This window comes from Heliangelus exortis, chromosome Z (assembly GCF_036169615.1).
Source record: "Heliangelus exortis chromosome Z, bHelExo1.hap1, whole genome shotgun sequence".
Taxonomy (NCBI): Eukaryota; Metazoa; Chordata; class Aves; order Apodiformes; family Trochilidae; genus Heliangelus; species Heliangelus exortis.
Window position 1 is genome coordinate 27426397 of NC_092454.1, and position 20896 is coordinate 27447292.

At 36.2% G+C, this 20896-nt stretch overlaps 1 protein-coding gene across 1 annotated transcript in view; it reads left to right on the forward strand.

Annotated features, from left to right (window-relative positions):
* Window positions 1-20896, forward strand: part of FBXL17 (F-box and leucine rich repeat protein 17) — a 234712-nt gene that overhangs the window by 139296 nt on the left and 74520 nt on the right. Inside the window, exon 7 of the mRNA XM_071731205.1 lies at window positions 16819-16895. Within this exon, the coding sequence (XP_071587306.1) occupies window positions 16819-16895 (77 nt within the window). The remainder of the gene's footprint in view (window positions 1-16818; window positions 16896-20896) is intronic.

Below are 20896 nucleotides of genomic sequence, written 5' to 3' on the forward strand. Positions count from 1 at the left end.
CCTTCTTTTCCCCTCAGAAGGGAGTCACCTACTACAACTACCCTTCTTTTTCTTTTTCTTAGTTGAAGGTATTGGAGTGTGTGACTATCCCTGGGGAAATCACTGGGTGGATCTTCATCTCCATCCACAGTTGCTTGGCCCTCAACTTCCAAAGCCCTATACCTATTTTACAAGGTCAATTTGGAAGGTGAGAAGGGCTGGGAGGGGTTGATCTTGCCTCTCCAAGGAGGGACCTGTCTCCATTCTTCCCCATTCTTTAGGTCTTCTCTTTCTGCCTGGTGACAGGAGAGGAAGGGACCCTCCACTTCTCTGGAGCCTCTTCCTACTACCTTTGCCTCAGCATATGGCTCCACCAGTATTTTTCACTCTTGATTTCTAAGGTCCTTCTTCACCTTTCTATCTGCTCCCTCAGTTCAGCCACCTCCCCGAGCAGGTTGTTGACCACACTGCACACAGGTGGTGCCTCTGGCTCCCTCGGGTTCAAGTGCCAGGCTCAGGCATTGGCTGTAACCGGAGACCTGCATGGCCACGTGTTTGGGTGAGAGGTCGGTCTGAGTTCCCACACTCCTCTTGCAGAGATTTTTGGCTGTGTTGTCACCATGATTGTCTCTCCAGGCAGCAGGGGACCAATGGGTGCTCTCTGTGTCCCAGGCACAGTGGGCACAACTCCTTCACATGTCTTGGTGAGCAGTCCCAGCTCTCTCTGCACCTCCTCCATGGTGCCGTTTCCCTGGCGCACTCCCAAACCTCTTGTCTCTCTCCCAATAGCTGCAGATTCTTGGCTCTTTCTGGGTCTCACTGCTCTCCCTCATGCTTCCCTGGCTTTGGGAAGTCCCCCTTCATCTCAGTCCATTGCAGTTTTCTAAAGGCACAGCACTCACTACTTTTGTTGTCTCTCTCCTCGTGGCCTCTTCTTCTTGATGTCTCTTCACCTCAAGGTGTGTATACTCCACTTGCTTTAGGTGATGCTTCTCCTCATCTCCTGAACTGTTTGAAATGTTTGTTATTTTTATAGCTTACCATTAAACACTGAAAAAAAGATGTTTACAGGCCCAGCTTCAGGTAAAATGGATCTCCTTGAAACAGCCACCAGTTAATTAGTGTCCTAACTCAGAGCACATTTTCAAAGTTAATCATACAAAAGGCCTAGCTAAGTAATATCTGAGTCTAGCGAAGGGGCCTTTCATCCTTAGGAGCACAGATCCCTCCAATAATCCCCACTTTCTTTTATATGGTTTCGTTTAATGGGAGCCAGATGTCCTATTTTCAAATACAGTTTGAGACAGTTCGTATTTATATGAGGTTTTACTAATGCTTTGCAGTAGAACAGACCCTACATTGCTTATTTCAATAGCTACTTTTATATATTTTTTTTTATATTTGAAAAATTCATGAAAAGTGGCTCAAGAATTCTGTTTGGCATTGTATTTTGAATTATCTTCTTAATTTTATTGCTATACACTGCTGTTGTCAAGAGGCTCTCCATTTTGTTCAGCTGGAAGATAAACACTTTGGAAATACCCTGTTTTTATACACAAGGCAATATATTTTTTCTTTCTTAGAAAAAAGAGGCAGCTGAAGCATCTACTTTCAAGTTCCTTATGATGAATTGCCTAGGTGTTTTCGTTGCAGAAAGATTATTTTTCATATCTGAAATAATTGAATTGATATTAAGAGGTTCTGATTTTTGAAAAGGCATATGTAGAAATGAAATAATATTTGCTGTATTTATTTCTGCAGTAAACTAGGATTGGCTTTGATATGTTTAAATGTATGATGCACAGTGTGTAGCAGTTCATCTGGAATCTTGATTTTTACTGACTTTTCCTGAGGATTATAAAGGGTGCTTGTACTCCCATATGAGAATTATCTGTCTGGAGCTAGCAACCTCTAATTCATGACTTGAAGCCCTTTGATCTGCTGCAGATGGCAGCCTCTATAATTTATACTGAACTTCCCACTTATTTTGGAAAGCTAGACTGATTTTCTTGTCTCATGCATGCCTGCTAGATGTTTTAAGATTGGGAATTTCAGCAGCTTTCACAGCTACTGACTGCTGCTATAGTTTTCTGAAACAGCAGCGTCAGCATGAAAGACTTGGGGAATTGTTGGAACATCTTTCTGGAGGACTGGAAGGAAATTTTACTCACTTCTAAACTGAGCAAAAATAAAACCCCATTCAGATCACAGTTATGTGTCAGTTTAGTGCAATTTAATAAGTTTTGAACTTGAATATAAAGTGTCTATTTATTTCTGCCTGCCCTTCCCTTTTAGATGAATGCCAAAGGTAGGCAGGTTCTTCTGAAATTCTTCAGATAAACTTATTTACACAGTGCCCACTTTTGTTTTTTGGTTTTTTTTTTGTTTGTGTCACATTTGACAAAATCTCCCATGTTACTATGTAGCAACTTACATTTCCACATACAAAACTCAGCATTTTATTTACATGTATTATTACATGTATTTATCTGGCCTTTATTGGGAAGCTATGTATCTAATTGCAACAGTACTCCCATGCATGGAAGCACAGATGTTAATACTCAGCTCAGACTGTTGTCCAGAAAACATGGACTGCTATTCTGTTGTGGCCTCCATAATATTTAATACATAGCACATCTTATTATAACTTCCTTTTATTTACTGTTAGCGATGATTGTTTTTTTCCTTGATCTTCTGTAATTGCACAAGAAAACAAATCTATTTTGAACTTCACTCAACATTTAAAAGTCTTCTTTGTTTTTATTTTACCTGTAGTAATTCCTTTGTGAGCTTTCTAAACCCATTTTTCATTGTTCTCAAAGATAATTTTTTTTTCTTATTGGAATTACTTATAGTATTTTTGGAGATGCTTTATTTAAATAGTTACGTTTGATTTTTTATTTGTAGTTATGCTTAATACAAAGACCTTGAACAGAACTTTCAGCAGCTATTTTTTTTTTTTTTTGCCTCTGTAAGATCTTAAAAAGAACCGTAGAACTTTAATAAGGCCTCACAATGTGTTTGGCAAGTATATAGATATGCTAAACAACTGCAGGGGGAAATCTGAACTGAAAATACCTGGGTTGTTAACAGGTAGATTCAACACATAAGTTAAAACAGCATTCGTTTTACCTTTTATTTTTAATATTTCTGTTTCCAAATGTTGTCTTCGAAACACAATTTTCTTTAAAAGCTTTTTGAACCTAGAGAATTCCTTTTCCTCCAAAAAAAGAAGTTATTGAGATAGTTTCTTTTTATACTATAAAAGTATTTTTATGGTAGGAAATATGGTTTCTCCTGATATCATAATTTCATCTTTTTTGTGTCTTTTTCTTTTTGCATGATTAATGTATTACAATGTGTTACTTATCTTGGCCTGTAGTTTTGGAAACTTTTCATGTATTGTATCTTTCCTCTTTCCCTCTTCTATGAAAAAGGAAAAAAACTTTTTTTCCACTTCTTTCATAATTTTTTTTTCCTGCTCAGATGCTAGTGTTTTAGTATCAGTTTGTAGATTACAAAGTATGCTAATAAGTAAATTACATCACTGTGATTGCCTTCAATGATCACTGCTGAGAAACCTTGAGTACAGCTTTTGAAGAACCTTTATCTGTCTTTGACCCTAAGTTGAGTGTTTTTAATGATTCGTAGCCATTTATGTCTTCCTTAATCTTATTGATTTGAGAGGCCTACAAAGACTGGATGACTGAGATTTTGCTGCTTTTCATAAATCAGTGGGATCATAGATAAATTGTTTGATGTGAGGCATAAAAATAATTTATAACCATGTTCTATATAGGCATATATATGTATATACATATATATGCTGGGGGAATGTTTTTTTGATTCTTTGGGGGTTTTTTGTTATGATAAAGGGAAAAAAACTGTTAAAAGGTCTTGGGTGCCTGCAAAGCATTTTTTTCCCAATACTTTTACACTTTAGGGTTTTTTCATTCTTTATGTATAGTGCAGTAACAACATGCAATATACATGCATGTCTTTTAATTGATTGTAGGCATAAAGTATTCTTTTATGACTTTTTTTCTAATAGACCTTGGTTACGAAACTTTTCCAAACCTTATGGGAAAAATCAAATACTTCCCCTGTACAAACATAACCCGAAAATTTTCTTTGGCTGTGTTTGACAAAGTTCAGTGTTTTCATCCTTAGAAGCTCTTAAACCTGTCTTGAGTTGTTAATGTATAATTTCATGAATTAAGCAAAATTAGTCTGGGTTAAGTACAGATGGAAATAATTTATCTTCAAATCGATGTTTGAGTGGACACTGGAGGGAGACCGTGTAGTTAAATTGAAGAGTGTAGCTATTTTCCCAATTTGAGTCTTCAGAGTAGTTGCCAACCCACCCTAATAATTTCAGACTATAGCTGTCTGTGTGCTGTGATGTTGTTTCCTTCCTCATTGTCAGGGAGAATGCTACACTACACACTTATTATCTAAGACAACAGAAGTGAACACAGGCACCAGGTTTCATATCAAGAGCTATTACTTACATGTCTGCATGGGCTACTTTACCATTGCCTCTTTGTTTTTAGAGAAAGAATGAAACCAATTAAGCACCTGGGATGTCTGACCAACAATATCATAGGCACATACTTAGTAAGGGAAAGTATATTGGTGAGGCTGTAAAATAAGGTAAAATAGCAATGGACCCTGAGGACTTTGGCTCATCAGTGAAATTTTGATTCTTTAAACTGAAATAATATTGTAAATGGTAACCACACAGCTATAGGACATGTCCTCATCTTCAGTCATAAAACCATTATGCAAGTTTAGATTATTTAATAATAGAGGATCATTGTAATTTCTGCAATTAAAATAATTCTTACTGGTTCTAAATTTGTGTTGCAAACCTGCCAGTATCTCGATAAACCTTTTTAGGGAGATCTCTTCAGAGAAGAATGATGCTATGTGAGTAGATAATCCTATAGGTAATAAGTACGTGCAAGATGGGATGTGTCAAAGCATCCTGAAGTCCATGTGCTCACAGTTTTCTTTTGAAATAAGGAGCCCAGAGGGTGGCAGTGGAGGCAAAGCTATCCTGTTTTGTCCAAAGATTTCTCACAAAGACCAGCCATGCTGAAAAGTAGAGATATTTTAGAAATCACCAGGGTACCACTAGTAAGACACCGGTTGAGGGGAAACAGGAGATTTCTTTGTGTCTCCAGCTGCCTGTGAGAGAGGCAGACAAGAAACTAAGATCTGAGATTATACTATAATCACTCTGGCATTTTCTTCAGGGATAGAGCTTCAGTAAATCACTGCTCATGCTGAAGAAGAAGGAAAATGGTTTGGAATAATGTATCAGGATTTAATGGTAGTTACAACAGCAGATGGACAAGAATAATAGCCATTTATTCCTATACTAATGAAATTATTAAAGGACGGATAAATCTTCAAATCTGGATTCAACTGAAGAGGTACCTGGATTTCAGTTAGATGTCTCTCACTCTTGCATATGCTTAGCATGATTTAAGTTTCTTATAATGCTAGAGAGGTGGATTACTATTCCAGCAACCTAGTATAGTAATAAATGCTTACAGATTATTTTAGGGTGCTGTTTATGATGCATCTATTCCACTGAAACACTATTCTTCTAAATTGTCCATTAATAACTGTTCTTCATATCCAAAATACAATTAATTAAATTTCCTTTGAAAAGAAATTGAAATCATGGAAATCCATGGGTAGAAGATTCACACTGGTCTAGTAATTACAAAATACTATACAATGTCTGAACCAGAGTCACTGAAAAGCATGTACTTTTGAAATTAATTATTTCTGATGAATGACGAGTGCTCCAGAAAGCATTTCTTGTCAACTTACATATTAGTTACAGCTCTTTGTGCTGTAGTCAGAGTGTGACTGCAGCCATAACCCTCCCTGACATGAGAACATTTGTATTCACACTTGGAGGTTTCTACTTAGGAGAAGGCTACCATTGTATTAGTGACCTGGCTTATGTTCACATTATGTATGTCTAAGTTATATACACAAGATACCAGTGCATTCTTTGGCAATTATAGTAAAGGGTGGAATTAGATCCTGTAAAACCTCTTCCTCTCTCTAGTGCATCTGCCCACAACTAGCTACTATAATGTCATTATATATTGTTTTCATATTCTTTTATGCACAAAATGGGAAAATCATATATTGACAGAATTATAGAAACTATGCAGAATACTGTATATATGGTGTGCTTTTATCTATGCTAGTCATTAGAAATATTAATGTGTTAAGTATTTTAAATACATCTTTGAAGTTGTAATATTTCAATCTTAAAACATTTTCAATACATAGAACTTTTTCTTTTTAACTCTGAGAAGCTTCTCATTAAAGAAGATCATGAAGACAGCAAACTACATCATAAACATTAGAGTTTCTATCTAAATTGAGCCTGTTTGTTTATTGTTTACTTACACATGTAGTATTCTATTTAAATACAGAGTTCAGAGGTCTTGATGATGCAGTGATAGAAGCGGACTCTTTAATGTTACCAGAAATATGTAAATATTTAGAAAAATAAGCTAACCCTCATCAGGAGATCATTCATGTGGAATATAAATTCTGATTCAGAGATTTCTTTTTTGTACCTTTCTGAGATAGCATTCTTAACATGAGCATGCTCCTCTGCTTGTAACAATGAGAAGAAATCTTTGTCGGCCAAGATTTATCAATTATAATTTTTAAAGGGAAAAATACAAACTGTAACCAGAAATCAAATAAAGTGTATTAGCAAAATTCCATTAAGAAACAGACTGTCCTATCCTGCACTATTTGCAGCTTCAAAAGGTCCAGAAAACCTTGCTTTGTTAAAATCAAATATATATGACATATTTATAAGAAACAAACAATTTACAAACTTTTTTTTCCTGAGTTGCAGGTACAAAATTAAATTACTGTTAACTGAATTACAATTTAAAGGTATCTTTGTCAGTTTTTGTATCCATGATAGTCAGCAATTGACCTCCTACTAGACTTGGAAATTGCTGAACTGAAAAGTATGACTGATGCACCCCAAATTACAGATTCTGTTAGACTGTTTGGATCTGTCACAGACTGATGAAATCTCAGGAGAGAATATGATGTTGGTTTTCCTGTGACATGTAACTTGTACCCTTTATGATCTGCTACTTCAGCTGGTTACTTCATCTTAGCATAGAAACATTATTTCACACTATTCTAAGTTATGTTGCATCACCAACATAACGTTGTGTGGTCCCAAATCACATCACAGAATAGGTAATTTTTTTCATTGGATTAGAGGAGATGGAATTACCTTGAAAGTACTTTGCCTGTGTTTCATCATGATGATGAACAAAATCATATCTTGAAGTGCCTAGAATGCAATGACAAATTCTGCTAGAGCCACACAAACAAGTCAAATGGGAAAAGATGTTAACATCGAAGTTAGTGGAGAACAATTTTAAGGTGTATGAGCTCTGCTAATTGATACAAGAGAAATAACAGTCATCATTTTGTTAACAAAACCATTAGAGATACTGAGAAATTTAGCCACATATATGAAGAATTATCCTCATGCCAGAAGAAAATAATAAGTGAAATATTTATTAAATCTAGAATTAAATCCAAAGTCACTGAAACAAAAGACAGAAACAAACAAACAAACAAACCCAAACAAAAAAAAGTGCATTAGGATTCCATGTATTAATGTAGTTGCCCTACTGAAAACTTCATAAATGCAGTTGTGTAACGACTGGCTGCAACGTGAATGTGAAGAATCTGGCTGGTTTTTGTTGCACAATTTTTTGTATCTGATGCTGAAAGTAAGAAATTCCAGTCAAAAAATTAAATTGGAGCAACAGGTAGAAAGTCATCTTTCCATCTGACATGAACACATTGCCTGTGCATTGTGGATTGCCTTGGCTGCCCATTCATGTCCTAATGGAATTCTAATCCTGCACTAAGAAAAAAACTTTTCAGGTCTCCTCCAAAAGTTGGCATCTAGAGGCCAATGGAAAGTCAAATCTACCAGTGTCTTTCCGAGGTATAAGCTTTAGCAGGTTACTAAGCTTTATGTGTTCTTCCAGTAATCCAGGAATTAGATGGGGCTTCCGTGTGAACCTTGGAAAGTAGTAATTTAATCAGAACTAAGACAGTGAGAGCATAATCTTTTCAAGTTATCTTCGTCAGTTTAGCCTGTGACTGTGTTACTGCACAGCTGATGCTCCTGAAAACTAGATGTGCCCTGACACAATGTTTGTTCTTAAAATACAGAATGTGCTAATGTTATTTCCCCTTCCGCTCTTCCTAATGAAGTACAGGGAATACAATGGCAGCCATAGATATTTTAAACACAGTAGATGTCAGAGTAACTTTCACAAGCAATAGATGCTCTGAATTAATGAATTGATAACCTGAAACTTTGAATAGAATGGTGGACGTGTTTGCTCCAGCTGACCATCAGCATGGTTCTGCTGTCTAGATTGCTTCACTGTCTGGGAGTAAAAATGCCAAGTGAGCTCATATCTTCTTAGTATTGGTCCTTCTGTGATTTCTCAGAGTTGCACATATGGAAAATTCCTAAGGGTTTCATGCCCCCCACTGTTTCTATTAAGCAGACACACTAGTTACTTCGCTTTTCCCTCATCTTCCCTGGTGAGTGAGGAAATGCGCCTGTGTTAATGTTATAGAGAAATGACTTTTTACATAGAGAGACTGGCGAGTTTCAACTCTTTCTGACCTCGTTTAACTTACTGCCAAGTTGTAGAGCTAAGATTAATGTGGCAACAGTGTCCTTTCATTGGAAATCCTCAGTCCAGCAGAGTTTATTACTTTAATACAATATATTTAGAATGAAAAGTATTATCTTTGAAATTGTGAATGAAATAAATGTGGCTTGCTCAAACCCTGTTTTATATATATTACTACAGGAAAGCGGGGAAAGACAGATCTGCCATTAAGTAATTTCATGCATTTTAAAAATATATTTTATTAATAATGGCTTATTAAAAATTCAATGGAATATGGAATGATAGTTACATATGATTTATGAATACATCACACAATACTTGCCTGAGCTCTCCAGAGAGGCAGGAATACAACCCATGGAAATTTCCATGTTTTTTGAATACATTGATTTTAATTGGCTACATAATGCCTAATGATTTAGACAGTTACACCCTTGTAAGTTCAGTTGGATCAATTTAGGAAATCGTTTGAAGCCGTTTCTCTTGCAGCAGAACATAATAATCACTATCATAGTTGCCATTGCATGGAGGAATTAGATGACTGTGTTCTGTTTCAGTGCAAAGTTAGCTGAGGCTTGGTGGAAAGTCATGTAAACTTAGACTGTCAAAATTAAGGCTATTTGCGCCATTGAACAGAGAAACTCAGGACATGGTATGAATTGTGGGGGTGTGGTCATTTGGCCTACTTTTCATTTCAAGAAGTAGTCCTTCAATATTTCAGCCAAAGTCCTTCTACTAGTTCTTAAATTATTTTTATCTTCTTTTGGCTTGTGATTTATTACATTTGAACAACGAGATTTTGGGGTGGCCAGTGAGACATTACCATGCACAGATGGAGGTGCAGGGAAATAACAAGTGATGTTTCTAAACAATCCTGTGATACACCAAATGTAAATAATAGCCAGCATGCTCAATGCCCTAAAAAAATCAGAACTATCTCAACAAGACTCAGGAGAACCTGTGACAGGAGGGATTTAAAAAAAAAATTCTTCACTTACTATCTTACTGTATAAAAGATCTGTTATCACATTATATAAAGCAAAATTATAATTTTTATGTGCTTTTGGACATAAATTCTGCAAATACATTCAAGGTGCTAAAAAATGGTTTTTTTGCTGCTTAACTGTGTAGGAAACTGAATTTTCTTTCAGATTCGAAGTTTTCACAGGGTTCAGTCTTAAGGCTTGATTAATAAAGCTAACTTTTACAAATTACATACCCGCTACATAAAATGCGGGTTCTTGATTTAGATATAGTATCTTTTACAGATTTTAACTGTGCTGGTTGGAACTTGTGTATTTTTACCTACAACAGCAATTTAGATTAATTTCATGATTGATTTTTCATGCTACTTTAGATCAGGAACACAAGCAGCTGTCTCCTTCATTGCATTTTATTTGTAGTTGCTCACTTTCAATTTTTCCAGTTACTGAACCCTGCCATGTTTGCTCGCTGCAGTTTAAAAGGACACAGGATATCCTAGTATTCTATCTAGCCTGGTTATTTTCCAGTATGATTACATGAAAAGTTACTCTGTTATATACTTTTAAGAGTTAAAAAAATTCGGTGAAGTTCATACATTATGAGCTTGTATTGAAATCTGAATTTAGAGAGTATAATTGGTGATCAGCTAAGAGTATGACATATAAAAAGAAATAATGTGCTTTCAGCTTCTAGTAAATAGTTTTGCTGGTATTAAAGGAGTTAAAAGGAGGCAATTTTAGTTCATACAAAACACAGGCAGTACTATCAAGCTGGTTTTCTGTTGCTTTCTCCACACCGTGTAATGGTAATAGAAAAGCTGGCCAGACAGTCTAATGAAAAGAAATTCATAATTATATAATGAAGAGGTTCTGAAATTTGCCTTTAAGCATTTTTTTTTCTAAAATTCTTTGCTATCGCAGTGTATTCTCTGTAGGTTTAAATTAAGTGTTTAAGAACCTTGACATTCTTATTGAGATTTACAAAGTGCCTTGTGGCTTTTAGATTTGTGACTTTTAAGATTTTAGTACTCATGGAGGCTTTTTCTCAGCTAAAATTTGTGTTAAATTCTGGTAGTGTGCTACATATGAAATATACTGAATATCACTTATAAGGTTTACTGTGAGATCTTGGCATACTGGTCTAGCCTGAGAACTGTAGAATATATTGTGATATGTTGCTCATAATATAAATAAAATTATAAATAAATGAGACTCCTGAACCAAGAGTATGCATCCGTTATCATGTGAAGTTCATTATTTATCAGGGTTTACATGGGTTTATAGATTTGTCAGGAAATTTTTAGTCCTTTCACTATTTTGACCTTCAATTTATTTTTTCTGAGGGCAGAAGGCCTCAGATTTAACCCATTTCTTAGGACTATATATATGCCTTTCTGATAAGAAGTCTTGTTTTGTTATGGGAGAGACTTAGTTGTTACACTGAATTATTGCCTTCCATAGGAATGTTCAGGTAATCAAAACCAGTGACTATGAGTTTTATTTTGTACATACATTTTTGCCTGAAACAACCTTTGAAAAACTGTTATTTGAGGACATCCATATATTTCATATTATACATATACACATATACCAGTACTGTTTCATATTTTCATCAACAATATAGACAGTTGATGAGAGATTGGGTGCACCATCAGCACGTTTGCAGATGACACCAAGCTGAATGGTGCTGCCAATAAGCCAGAGGGATGAGATGTCATGCAGAAGGACCTGGACAAACTGGGGAGGTGAATGCAGGTGAACCTCATGAGGTTCAACAAGACCAAGTGCAGGGTCCTGCACCTGGATCAGAACAGTCCACACTGTCAGAACAGGCTTGGGGATGAGGTTTTAGAAAGCAGCCCTGCAGAAAGGACTTGGGGGTGCTGGTGGATGAAAAGATGAACATGAGCAAACTGTGCACTTGCAGCCCGGATGGCAAATCACATCCTGGGCTGCATCAAAAGAAGCGTGGCCAGCAGATCAAGAGAGGTGATTCTGGCACTTCACTCTGCTCTGGTAAGACCTCACATGGAGTACTGCATCCAGATCTGGAGGGAGGACATGGACCTGAGGGAGCAGGTCCAGAGGGGGGGCACAAAAATGATCAGGGGACTGGAACACCTCGGCTACAAATACAGGTTGAAGGAGCTGGGGTTGTTCAGCATGGAAGAAGAGGGCTCCAGGGAGACCTAATGGCAACCTTCCATTACCTGAAGGGGGGCCTACAGGAAGGCTGGAGATGGACTGTTTGCAAGGGCCTGGAGTGATGGGACAAGGGGCAATGGTTTTAAATTAGAGAACAGTAGATTTAGATTAGATGCTTAGAAAAAGGTATTTGCCATGATGGTGATGGAAAAATGTAACAGGTTGCCCAGGGAGGTTGTTGAGGCCTCATCCCTGGAGATATTCAAGGTGAGACTTGATGACGCTCTGAGAAACCTGATCTAGTTGAGGGTGTCCCTGCTTACTGCAGAGGGGTTGGACTAGATGACCATTGGAGGTCCCTTGCAACCCAAATTATTCTATTATTCTGTGATTTCTTTGTGAAAGGTTTCTTCTTTTCCATTGTATATTTTAGTGTCCTTGTTATTTCCTGTCTCTCTTTTGGTTCCCAGTTGTATTGTGAGATACATTTAGAAGGGCAGTAAGGTGTTCGCTTTCCCGTTCAGAGGCAAATATATGATAGTCAAATGGAAAGAAGCCATATAAACACTCTGACATTCATTTTTAATCTTAAACAAGGAAGTATGTTAACATTTTCGGTTTTTTACACCTCTATGGTGAATGAAACTCACTCCCTTAAATTGTGATCTCTTAACCGGTATATGACAGCTCCAATTAGCTTCATTCTGTGCTGAAGCATCTCAAACTGTAACAAGGTCTTCCAGGACCACTTAGGTATACCACAAATACTGTGGTCATATTTTCTCATTAATTCCTTTCGTTTGTCACAAATGCAATTCTCCAGTGTTTCTAGAATAAGACCAAAACTATAAAAGCTGTACATACATGTATATAGAAAAGACGATTATTTTCCATAACTAAATAGTCTTTTGTATATTCTTTTAGGTACAAGCTTGCACAGTTTAATTCGTTAACCTTAAACTTTAATTTAAGTCAAAGAATATAGGGAACAATTGGCTAAAAGAAGAAATTTACAGGGTTTTGAATGGCTTATTTTCTCCTCTGTAATTCCGTGAATTATTTTTAAGCTTCTTCATTTTGTAGTACATCATGGGAAGTTATAAACTTCGACTTCGTGAATTCACTGCACAGATTTGTATGTGGGAGAAATCCAAAGGATTTCTAAATTCCAAGTTATCACTAGACATATTGGTGTCTCAGTCATGCAGTCTTGTCGCTTTTGAAGAAAAGACTTCTTTGTAGAGAAGTTTTATACCAGTAAATCTTTGTACACTTAAGTAATTTTTGGTTGTGTACACAGACTAGCTTGGAATATCAGTGTATGCAAGTACATGTTAATACACTGATTTCCATAGTTTCTGTAACCCAGATTGAGAGGTTTTTCCTGATACCAATTGCTGGAATTTTACCAACATTATAGTTAGATTCTTTTTCTTCTTGAGATTTGTTTATCTTTTCAGATAGGAAGACTTTTTAGAAATTAAAACAATAAGAAACAATATTAGGTTTGTTATTTTCTGAATACAGTTAGCTTTGGGATGTTGATGTGCTCAACACCACAGTGCTGAGCAAGCTCTAATTGTCTAACAAATATCTGTGGTAAACATGTTTTGTATTAACAGTAGGTAGTTACGGTTTTAGTTACATTCTTCCTTTCTGAAATATTGCTTGATTGGCTTGTTTATGTGAAATCGATTTCTGCTCTTTGCCTTTTTCTTGTTTGTGATTGCCCTGTGAATTTCAGTGTGTGATACTGATTTCTTATTTTTAAATTGAAACACAATAGAACTGAATTGCACATCAGTCTATAAGATAGCAGCATTCATAAAATATTGAGTATCTATATGAAAAGCTTGGCATGAGAATTTTGTAGGTAATATTTTCAACTTTAATGAATAAACAGTTTCTTGAGAAAAATAAGTGGTTCTTGTTCTTTGTTTTGGTATTTTCATCTTCTACATGGTTCTAAATAATACCTATTTACGAAGTAAGAAGTGAAGAGATTTTAGCTTTGGCCAGCTCCGATCCAGACTTTTGTATTATCAAGTCTCTGGTTTTAGTCTTATTTCTTTATATCTTCCCTAATGAAGCTTTGTCTCATTTTTGGTAATAAGTTATTTGGATTATAAAAAAATTACTTTTTTCCTGAAAGAATATTTATATCTTAAGGAGAAAAAAAGGTTGAAGATATATCCATGCTGCTGTAGCTTTCACTGTTTCCTTTAGATGTAGCGTACCCTTTTGTTACTAAAATTAGTAAAATGACCAGATAAAAATCTGTGAAGTCTTGGGTTAAGATATTGAGAAAGATCATTCTGCCACACAGCTGTTGTTACAATGTCCAAGAGACATCATGTTAGCTCCCTGACAGATAGGGGTTAGTGCCCAAGTTTTCTTGTGCTCAGTTATCAGTTTTTCTCATTTCTGTCATTTGCTTTAAATAAAAACTTTGGTTGTTTTTTTTTTTTATCACTATTATGCTGATATGTCATGGTTGGACTTCTTTGTTGTCTACTTCAGCAACGTTGTGGATATAAAGGCTTCCAAAGACAAATATGTCAATAATCTGATATAATTTTGATGGATTATTGCAACAGAATTAACATGACTTGATCCTTGCTTTCTAGAAAAGGTTAATCTAATTTTGTTCTTCTAACCTTTTTATTTGCTGTCATGTTTAACAAAGATTAAAAGGTAAAAGTAATAAATGCACAACTACTCTTATTTTTCCTTATGTGGTAAAGAAATCAGTTGTTACTAAGAGTTATGTATTGTATGATACTCTACAAAGCAGAAACTAGTGAGGCCATATAAAGTGTTTCTTTTGTCTGTGCATATTTTTTAGATGGGGATGATCTATAGGTTAATAGAAATTAAAACTGAAAATAAGTTGCCTTATGGAAGTTATAGAGGGCAGACAAAAAAAATTAAAAGTTTCATATTTCAACTATGTTTAAATTTTTTCATCTCCAAACTAGATGCACGTGCAGTTGTGTCTGGTGGCTCTATTGTATTTTTTGTCTGTAGTATCAAAATATTTTTGTAGGTTCAGAATTTTTATCTGAGGTAAGCAGTGCTTCAAAACCTCAGTACTCTGATGAATTATGTATGTGGTAAAGAATCAGTAAAATCTTCTTTTAACTTCAATGTCCATTTACTTTTCAATTATATCTTGTGTGTGGAGATGTCTAATGAGAATACTGTCTAATCAAATACAAGCTAATGATTTTTTATTTGTTCATATTACTAATATCAGTAATAAAATCTCATTATTAGGAAGTACTTTTCTGAAAGAAATAATTAAAAAACTTTCTCATAGCCTAGTTGATCTTGATATGCCTGTTATCAAAGTCACTAAAAAAAGTGTCTAAAAGGAAAAGAATAACTTTTTGTATATCTAGAATGTGCTTAATAATCTAAATCTTCTCTAATTTTTGAGGAAAACAACCTGGTGGAAATGTGTAATCCTGAGGATATTTTGCTGCAGGTTTAAATGAGTCTAGAATCTGCAGGTTCACCATGGAATTTTTTTTCATGTTACCAGGTTAAATATTTATCTCCTTTCTTTGTGTATTCATAATATAAGGCAAGCTTTTACAACTAACAAACATTGCACAACTATTCTAAATACTAGGGTCTCAGAATGTTCAAAGGTTGGAAATTTATAATAGTGATAAAGGAACTTTGATTTAGATAGTCTGTCAGAGGTGTGCTATTTTATCAGTAGTAGTGAGTTTCTGTTCCAGATTTTAGAAGAAAGAATGAGAAGGTGCAAATAGATATGAAGGGCTGTCATTCAGTTGTTGGGCTATTGTAAGCTATAAGAATTAAGAGGTTGCCTTTAAAATTGGCAGCATGAGCAGTTAAATCAGATCAGGAGATAATCTATTAATGGTGGTAAGCAGAGGAAAAAGATCCCTGAGGATGCAGGTGTTTTTTCCAAGTTGTGATAAATTCAGCAATACCTATTTATTCCAAAATTGACAGCTAATTTAATTTTGTGTACTGTAGGAGGGTTGATTTAAGAGATAGAGTTGATAATGGGGTAACTGATCTGGAAATTAAAGAGGCGAATTTTCAATCAGAGGAAACTGTTATGATTTATCCTATAAAATACACATATAAATATTTCTGTGTTGATAACAGTACAGGAGTCATGTTAGCTAATCTAATGAACGGTACTGCATTTTGCATTAATGCAATTGAAATATATTTTATGAACAATATTTTTCAGTGATACATTCAGAAAAATGTACTTGTAAGCATAACATTAATATAGACATGATTTCAAGTATATAATAACCTATTTTACAAGGCTATTTTCATATTCATTCTAGTTTTCTTGAGTACCAGAAATCAATAAAGGCAATCAACAGAAAAAAACTTTTGTGTTTCACTGTAAATTCATCATAGTCTTGAGAAGGCAAACAAGTGAGATCTCATCTGTGCAAACTTCTGCAGCAACACACTGAAACATCAATGGCATGTAGCATTTCATAACCTGGTGAATACCAGCTCCTGCAATCATGACTGAAGAAATACAAGCATTAATTTAGAATTACATTGTCTAGTCTTTTGTCTTGTCCTCATTAAAATACATTTATTTTTCTTCCTCAGAAGAAAAACCCTCAAATCTTAAACCTTGTAATAGATATTTTCCAAAGTTACTCAATAATAAAGAAATGGAAATTTACATTTGGATTATTTTCAAAGGATATGGCTGTATGTATTTCAGCCAACTCACATATTCATAAACATGGGAATAGTGAAATAAAAACATTGAATGTAAGATAGCATTTTCCTCCAGTGTATACTTGTAGTCATACGCATTTTCAGTGAATTGTATTAAACAATATTAAACTTAAGTCACAACATGAAGAAATTGAGATACAGTACATTACACTTGTGGACTGTGCTCTTTCTATTGAAAACTGATCTTTTGTCTTTTAACAAAGACAATTTTTACTGTATGTGTCTTTCAGCTGTGTGGAGGTGATTGCCAGAGAAGGCCGGAACCTGAAAGAGCTGTATTTGGTATCCTGTAAGATCACTGACTATGGTATGTAACACACCTATACCTTTGTTTCTGTGAAGATTGAACTCTTCTAGCTTTGCACAGGGACTCTCAGAAAAAGTACTGAAAATATATAGATACAAATTTTCAAAACCTTTATCTATAAAATTAGGCAAGGTAGCAAAAGGGTTTTGTCATGCTAAAAAATATCTGTGGCTAGAAGTATGGAAGTCAGTGTACCTGTGTGCTGCAGAGTGTTCCTTTTAGAATTGGGAGTTACTGGGTAGACTGAGTAGAATACTCTTTGAATTTTGCTGGAAACCACAAGAGCAATTGTGAGAAAATCCAGAAATACAGGTGCATTACAGGTGCATTTATAAAAGCTGTAAAATTATAAATCAGCAACTCTGAGTGTGGTTTGATTGCCTATTATAACCCATAAAATGTGAATAAACTTGATGATGCCTTAAAAGAAGACAAACTGGAGAAGAGCAGATTAGCAGACTTTCTGTCTGCATTCCACATAGAAAGACAGAAACTCCTGAGTGCTTGAGTGTCTTCGCAGAGGCTGCTTCTTTTCATCTTGTTTTGTTTTGTTTCAAGTAAGATTCTGACCTGAAAATAAACACTGATTTCTGCAATACGGGTAAATTCTCAAATTTCTTACCCCACTTAAGATGCCTAAATTTCAGTATGATAGAAAGAGCATATCTTTGAGATGTGCATCTGTGGTTTTCTGATTATTTCTTTTCTTCAGTGTTTTTCTTATTTTCACTCCATAACTTTTTGTAAAGAATTACTATGTCAAAGTGATGAATTACTATTCCAGTGTTCACAAACTCATTTTCTGTTTTCCCCTTCAGATTTTGCACTACAGTGGGGCTTGCATGGGTGTGTTCTAGGTTATGTTGTTCTGCAGAGTTCAGCTTTCTTCACATCCACAGTGTTTGAACATAAACTCACAATACAGCTGTGGCACTTATGGGAGCTTTGAGACAAGGCAAATGAGAGGGAGCATGGGTCTACACTACCATTTCTCTAGTCTGGAATTGTGTGCAGAACAGATCTTGCCTAAGTTGAAAACATGGACTGTCTTGTCTTTATACCTCTTGGCAGAGATGGATTGTGAAATGTGAATTGTCTGCTGGAAATTCAGGGCAGAGAATTGCCTGTAGGACACGAAGTGACAGTGAAGATGCATCTTGCCTCTACTATAGGGTGAGGGTTGCAGGAGCTCAGCTGAAAGTGAGACTGTCCATCTGTGTATTACAGATCTACTAGCTGTACTTGTGTCCCTTCTCATTTTGACAACCAATGTAGAAATACTGCCATGGAAATAATAGAATCCACAACTGACTTTTCCCTTCATGAGCTGCAGTTAGAATCATAGAATGTCTTAGGTTGGAAAGGACAGAAGATAACCTACTCGAGAAGAAAACAGGATTTCCCCAGGAAGCCAGGATACATCCTGAGAAACTGAAGCAAGGAAACTGATGATAGGGAAAGTCCTGCTTATGAAAGTAAGGGGAGCACACAAAGGAAGTGTCCACAGCTAGACGAAAAGTGTGCTTCTCAGAATAAATGAGTGGAGAATATATGTAGAGTTCGCATGATTAACTTGGCAACCATAATCATCCAACCTGAGTTTCTGTTGTGGACTAAGGATCACCTGACAGTAATGTGTTAAATTCTGCAGTTTTTCAGCATTATCAAAGTAATTTAATTGGACTTGGAGAACATTTTCAGTTGAGGGTGTTGATACTGTTTTATTATTCACTTAAAAATTTTACTGTTTATGCTAATAAGGATCAGTAAAACATCCAGCAAAACAGCTGTGATACTGGTTTCAATTCATTATTAAGACTAAATTATCTTCTTTATAATCTTAAACCTATCTCAGCATGACAGCCTAACAAATACCTTTATCTGCTTGCAATATTGGAGCTGAAAATGCTAATGAACTGTCGTGAGGTAGAATTTCTAAGTGTAATTTATTCTTTGGAAGGAAGGGAAAACTTTGTCTTAGGTTAAAAATGTGAAAGCAAGTGAATATTATTAGTTTAACAAGAGTGTTACAGGGCGGAGCCAGGTTTCAGCCTTTTCTCCCTTTATCTTTTATTTCCTGGTACTGCAGTGGAAGACTTTCTTATATCTGTTTGTGGTGCTATTAAGTTCAAAAAAATGAGCTCCTTACACTGCTGCAAGTTCAGTTTGTTGTTCAGCTTCCTTTATCAAAGAAGATGCCTTTCATCTACAAAAGGAAAAGAGCAGGCACATTTTTTTCCTGAGAGACTTTTCAAACCCTCATGCTCTTTGCACCTTTGTGTTTGTGGCAAGTAAAGGCAATCACCTGAAAAACATGCCTGACTTCCTGTCGGATAATTCTGGTTTCTTGTTGTCCTACAAAGACTTCAAACTTCAGGGTCCACCAAGAAATAGGAAAGTAGTGTCTGAAGTACTGGAGGCTGTGACTGGGTGGTAGCATACAGTCAAATGCAACTATGCTTTTTTGTTTGATACTTCTGGAGGTGAAACACACAATTGTCCTTAGTTTGGAAATTAAAATCTTTACACCAACTTCAAATTCCTACTGTAAACATTTCCCAGGGTTTTTAAAACATACCGAGAGCCAGTAAGCAGATTTTGTGCAGCTTTATGGCAAGCTGAGGAAAAGCAGTGTGCCCAGATAGCCAAGAAGGCCAATGGCATCCTGGCCTGTATCAGGAACAGCGTGGCCGACAGGTCCAGGGAAGGGATTCTTCCCCTGTACTCAGCCCTGGTGAGGCCACAGCTTGAGTTCTGTGTCCAGTTCTGGGCCCCTCAGCTCAGGAAGGAGATTGAGGTCCTGGAGCAGGTCCAAAGGAGGGCAACCAGGCTGGTGAAGGGACTCCAGCACAAGTCCTGTGAGGGAGGGCTGAGGGAGCTGGGGATGTTCAGCCTGGAGAAGAGGAGGCTCAGGGGAGACCTCATCACTCTCTACAACTCCCTGAAAGGAGGGGGTAGCCAGGTGGGGTTGGTCCCTTTTCCCAGGCAACTCTCAGCAAGACAAGAGGGCACGGTTTCAAGTTGTGTCAGGGGAGGTTTAGGTTGGATATTAGAAAGAATTTCTTTACTGAGAGGGTGATCAGACATTGGAATGGGCTGCCCCGGGAAGTGGTGGATTCTCCGTCCCTGGAGATATTTAAAAAGAGACTGGATGTGGCACTCAGTGCCATGGTCTGGTAACTGCAGCGGTAGTGGATCAAGGGTTGGACTTGATGATCTCAGAGGTCCTTTCCAACCCAGCCAATTAAAAAAAAAAAGGAGGACAGAGTCAAGCTTTTCTCAGGGGTGACTAACAATAGGACAAGGGGCAACACTTATAAACTGGAGCATAGGCAGTTCCGTATAAATATAAGGAAGTATTTTTGACTGTGAGGCTGACAGAGCACTGGCACAGGCTGCCCAGGGAGGTTGGGGTCTCCTTCCCTGGAGACATTCAAAACCCACATGGATGTGTTCCTGTGTGACCTGCTATGTGTGACCCTGCTCTGGCAGTGAGTGTTGGACTCAATGATCTTTTGAGGTTCTTTCCAACCCCTTACTTTCTGTGAGCCTTTGAGTCTATGAACATTTGTAATCTTTTGAGACATGAATTAAGCAAATAAAATAATAATTGCAAAAACTGTTAGTGTTGCCCAGCGATTAATACTATAGGTATGTTTTCCATTTTCTGTAATAAGACAGTATGCAAAGCTACCAGACAGTTATGCTTATATGCAATTAATATTTTTAAAAGAATTAAATACTGCTTTTTATGTTGAAGCATGGAAGAGTACTTAAAAACCTCTACACTATGAAAAGGTAGCCACAAGTAGCATTACTTTCTTGGACACTTTGCTGCCCAGAAATGTATTTTGTTACAGTACAAAAAAACTCCCAAAAAACAAAACAGAGAGAATTTAAACAGGAATTGAAGTAGTATATAACTCTTAGTATATACTAAGAGCTGTTAACTTGTGAGAATTGCTCTATTTCATATTAAATTGCAAAATGTCAATTTAGTA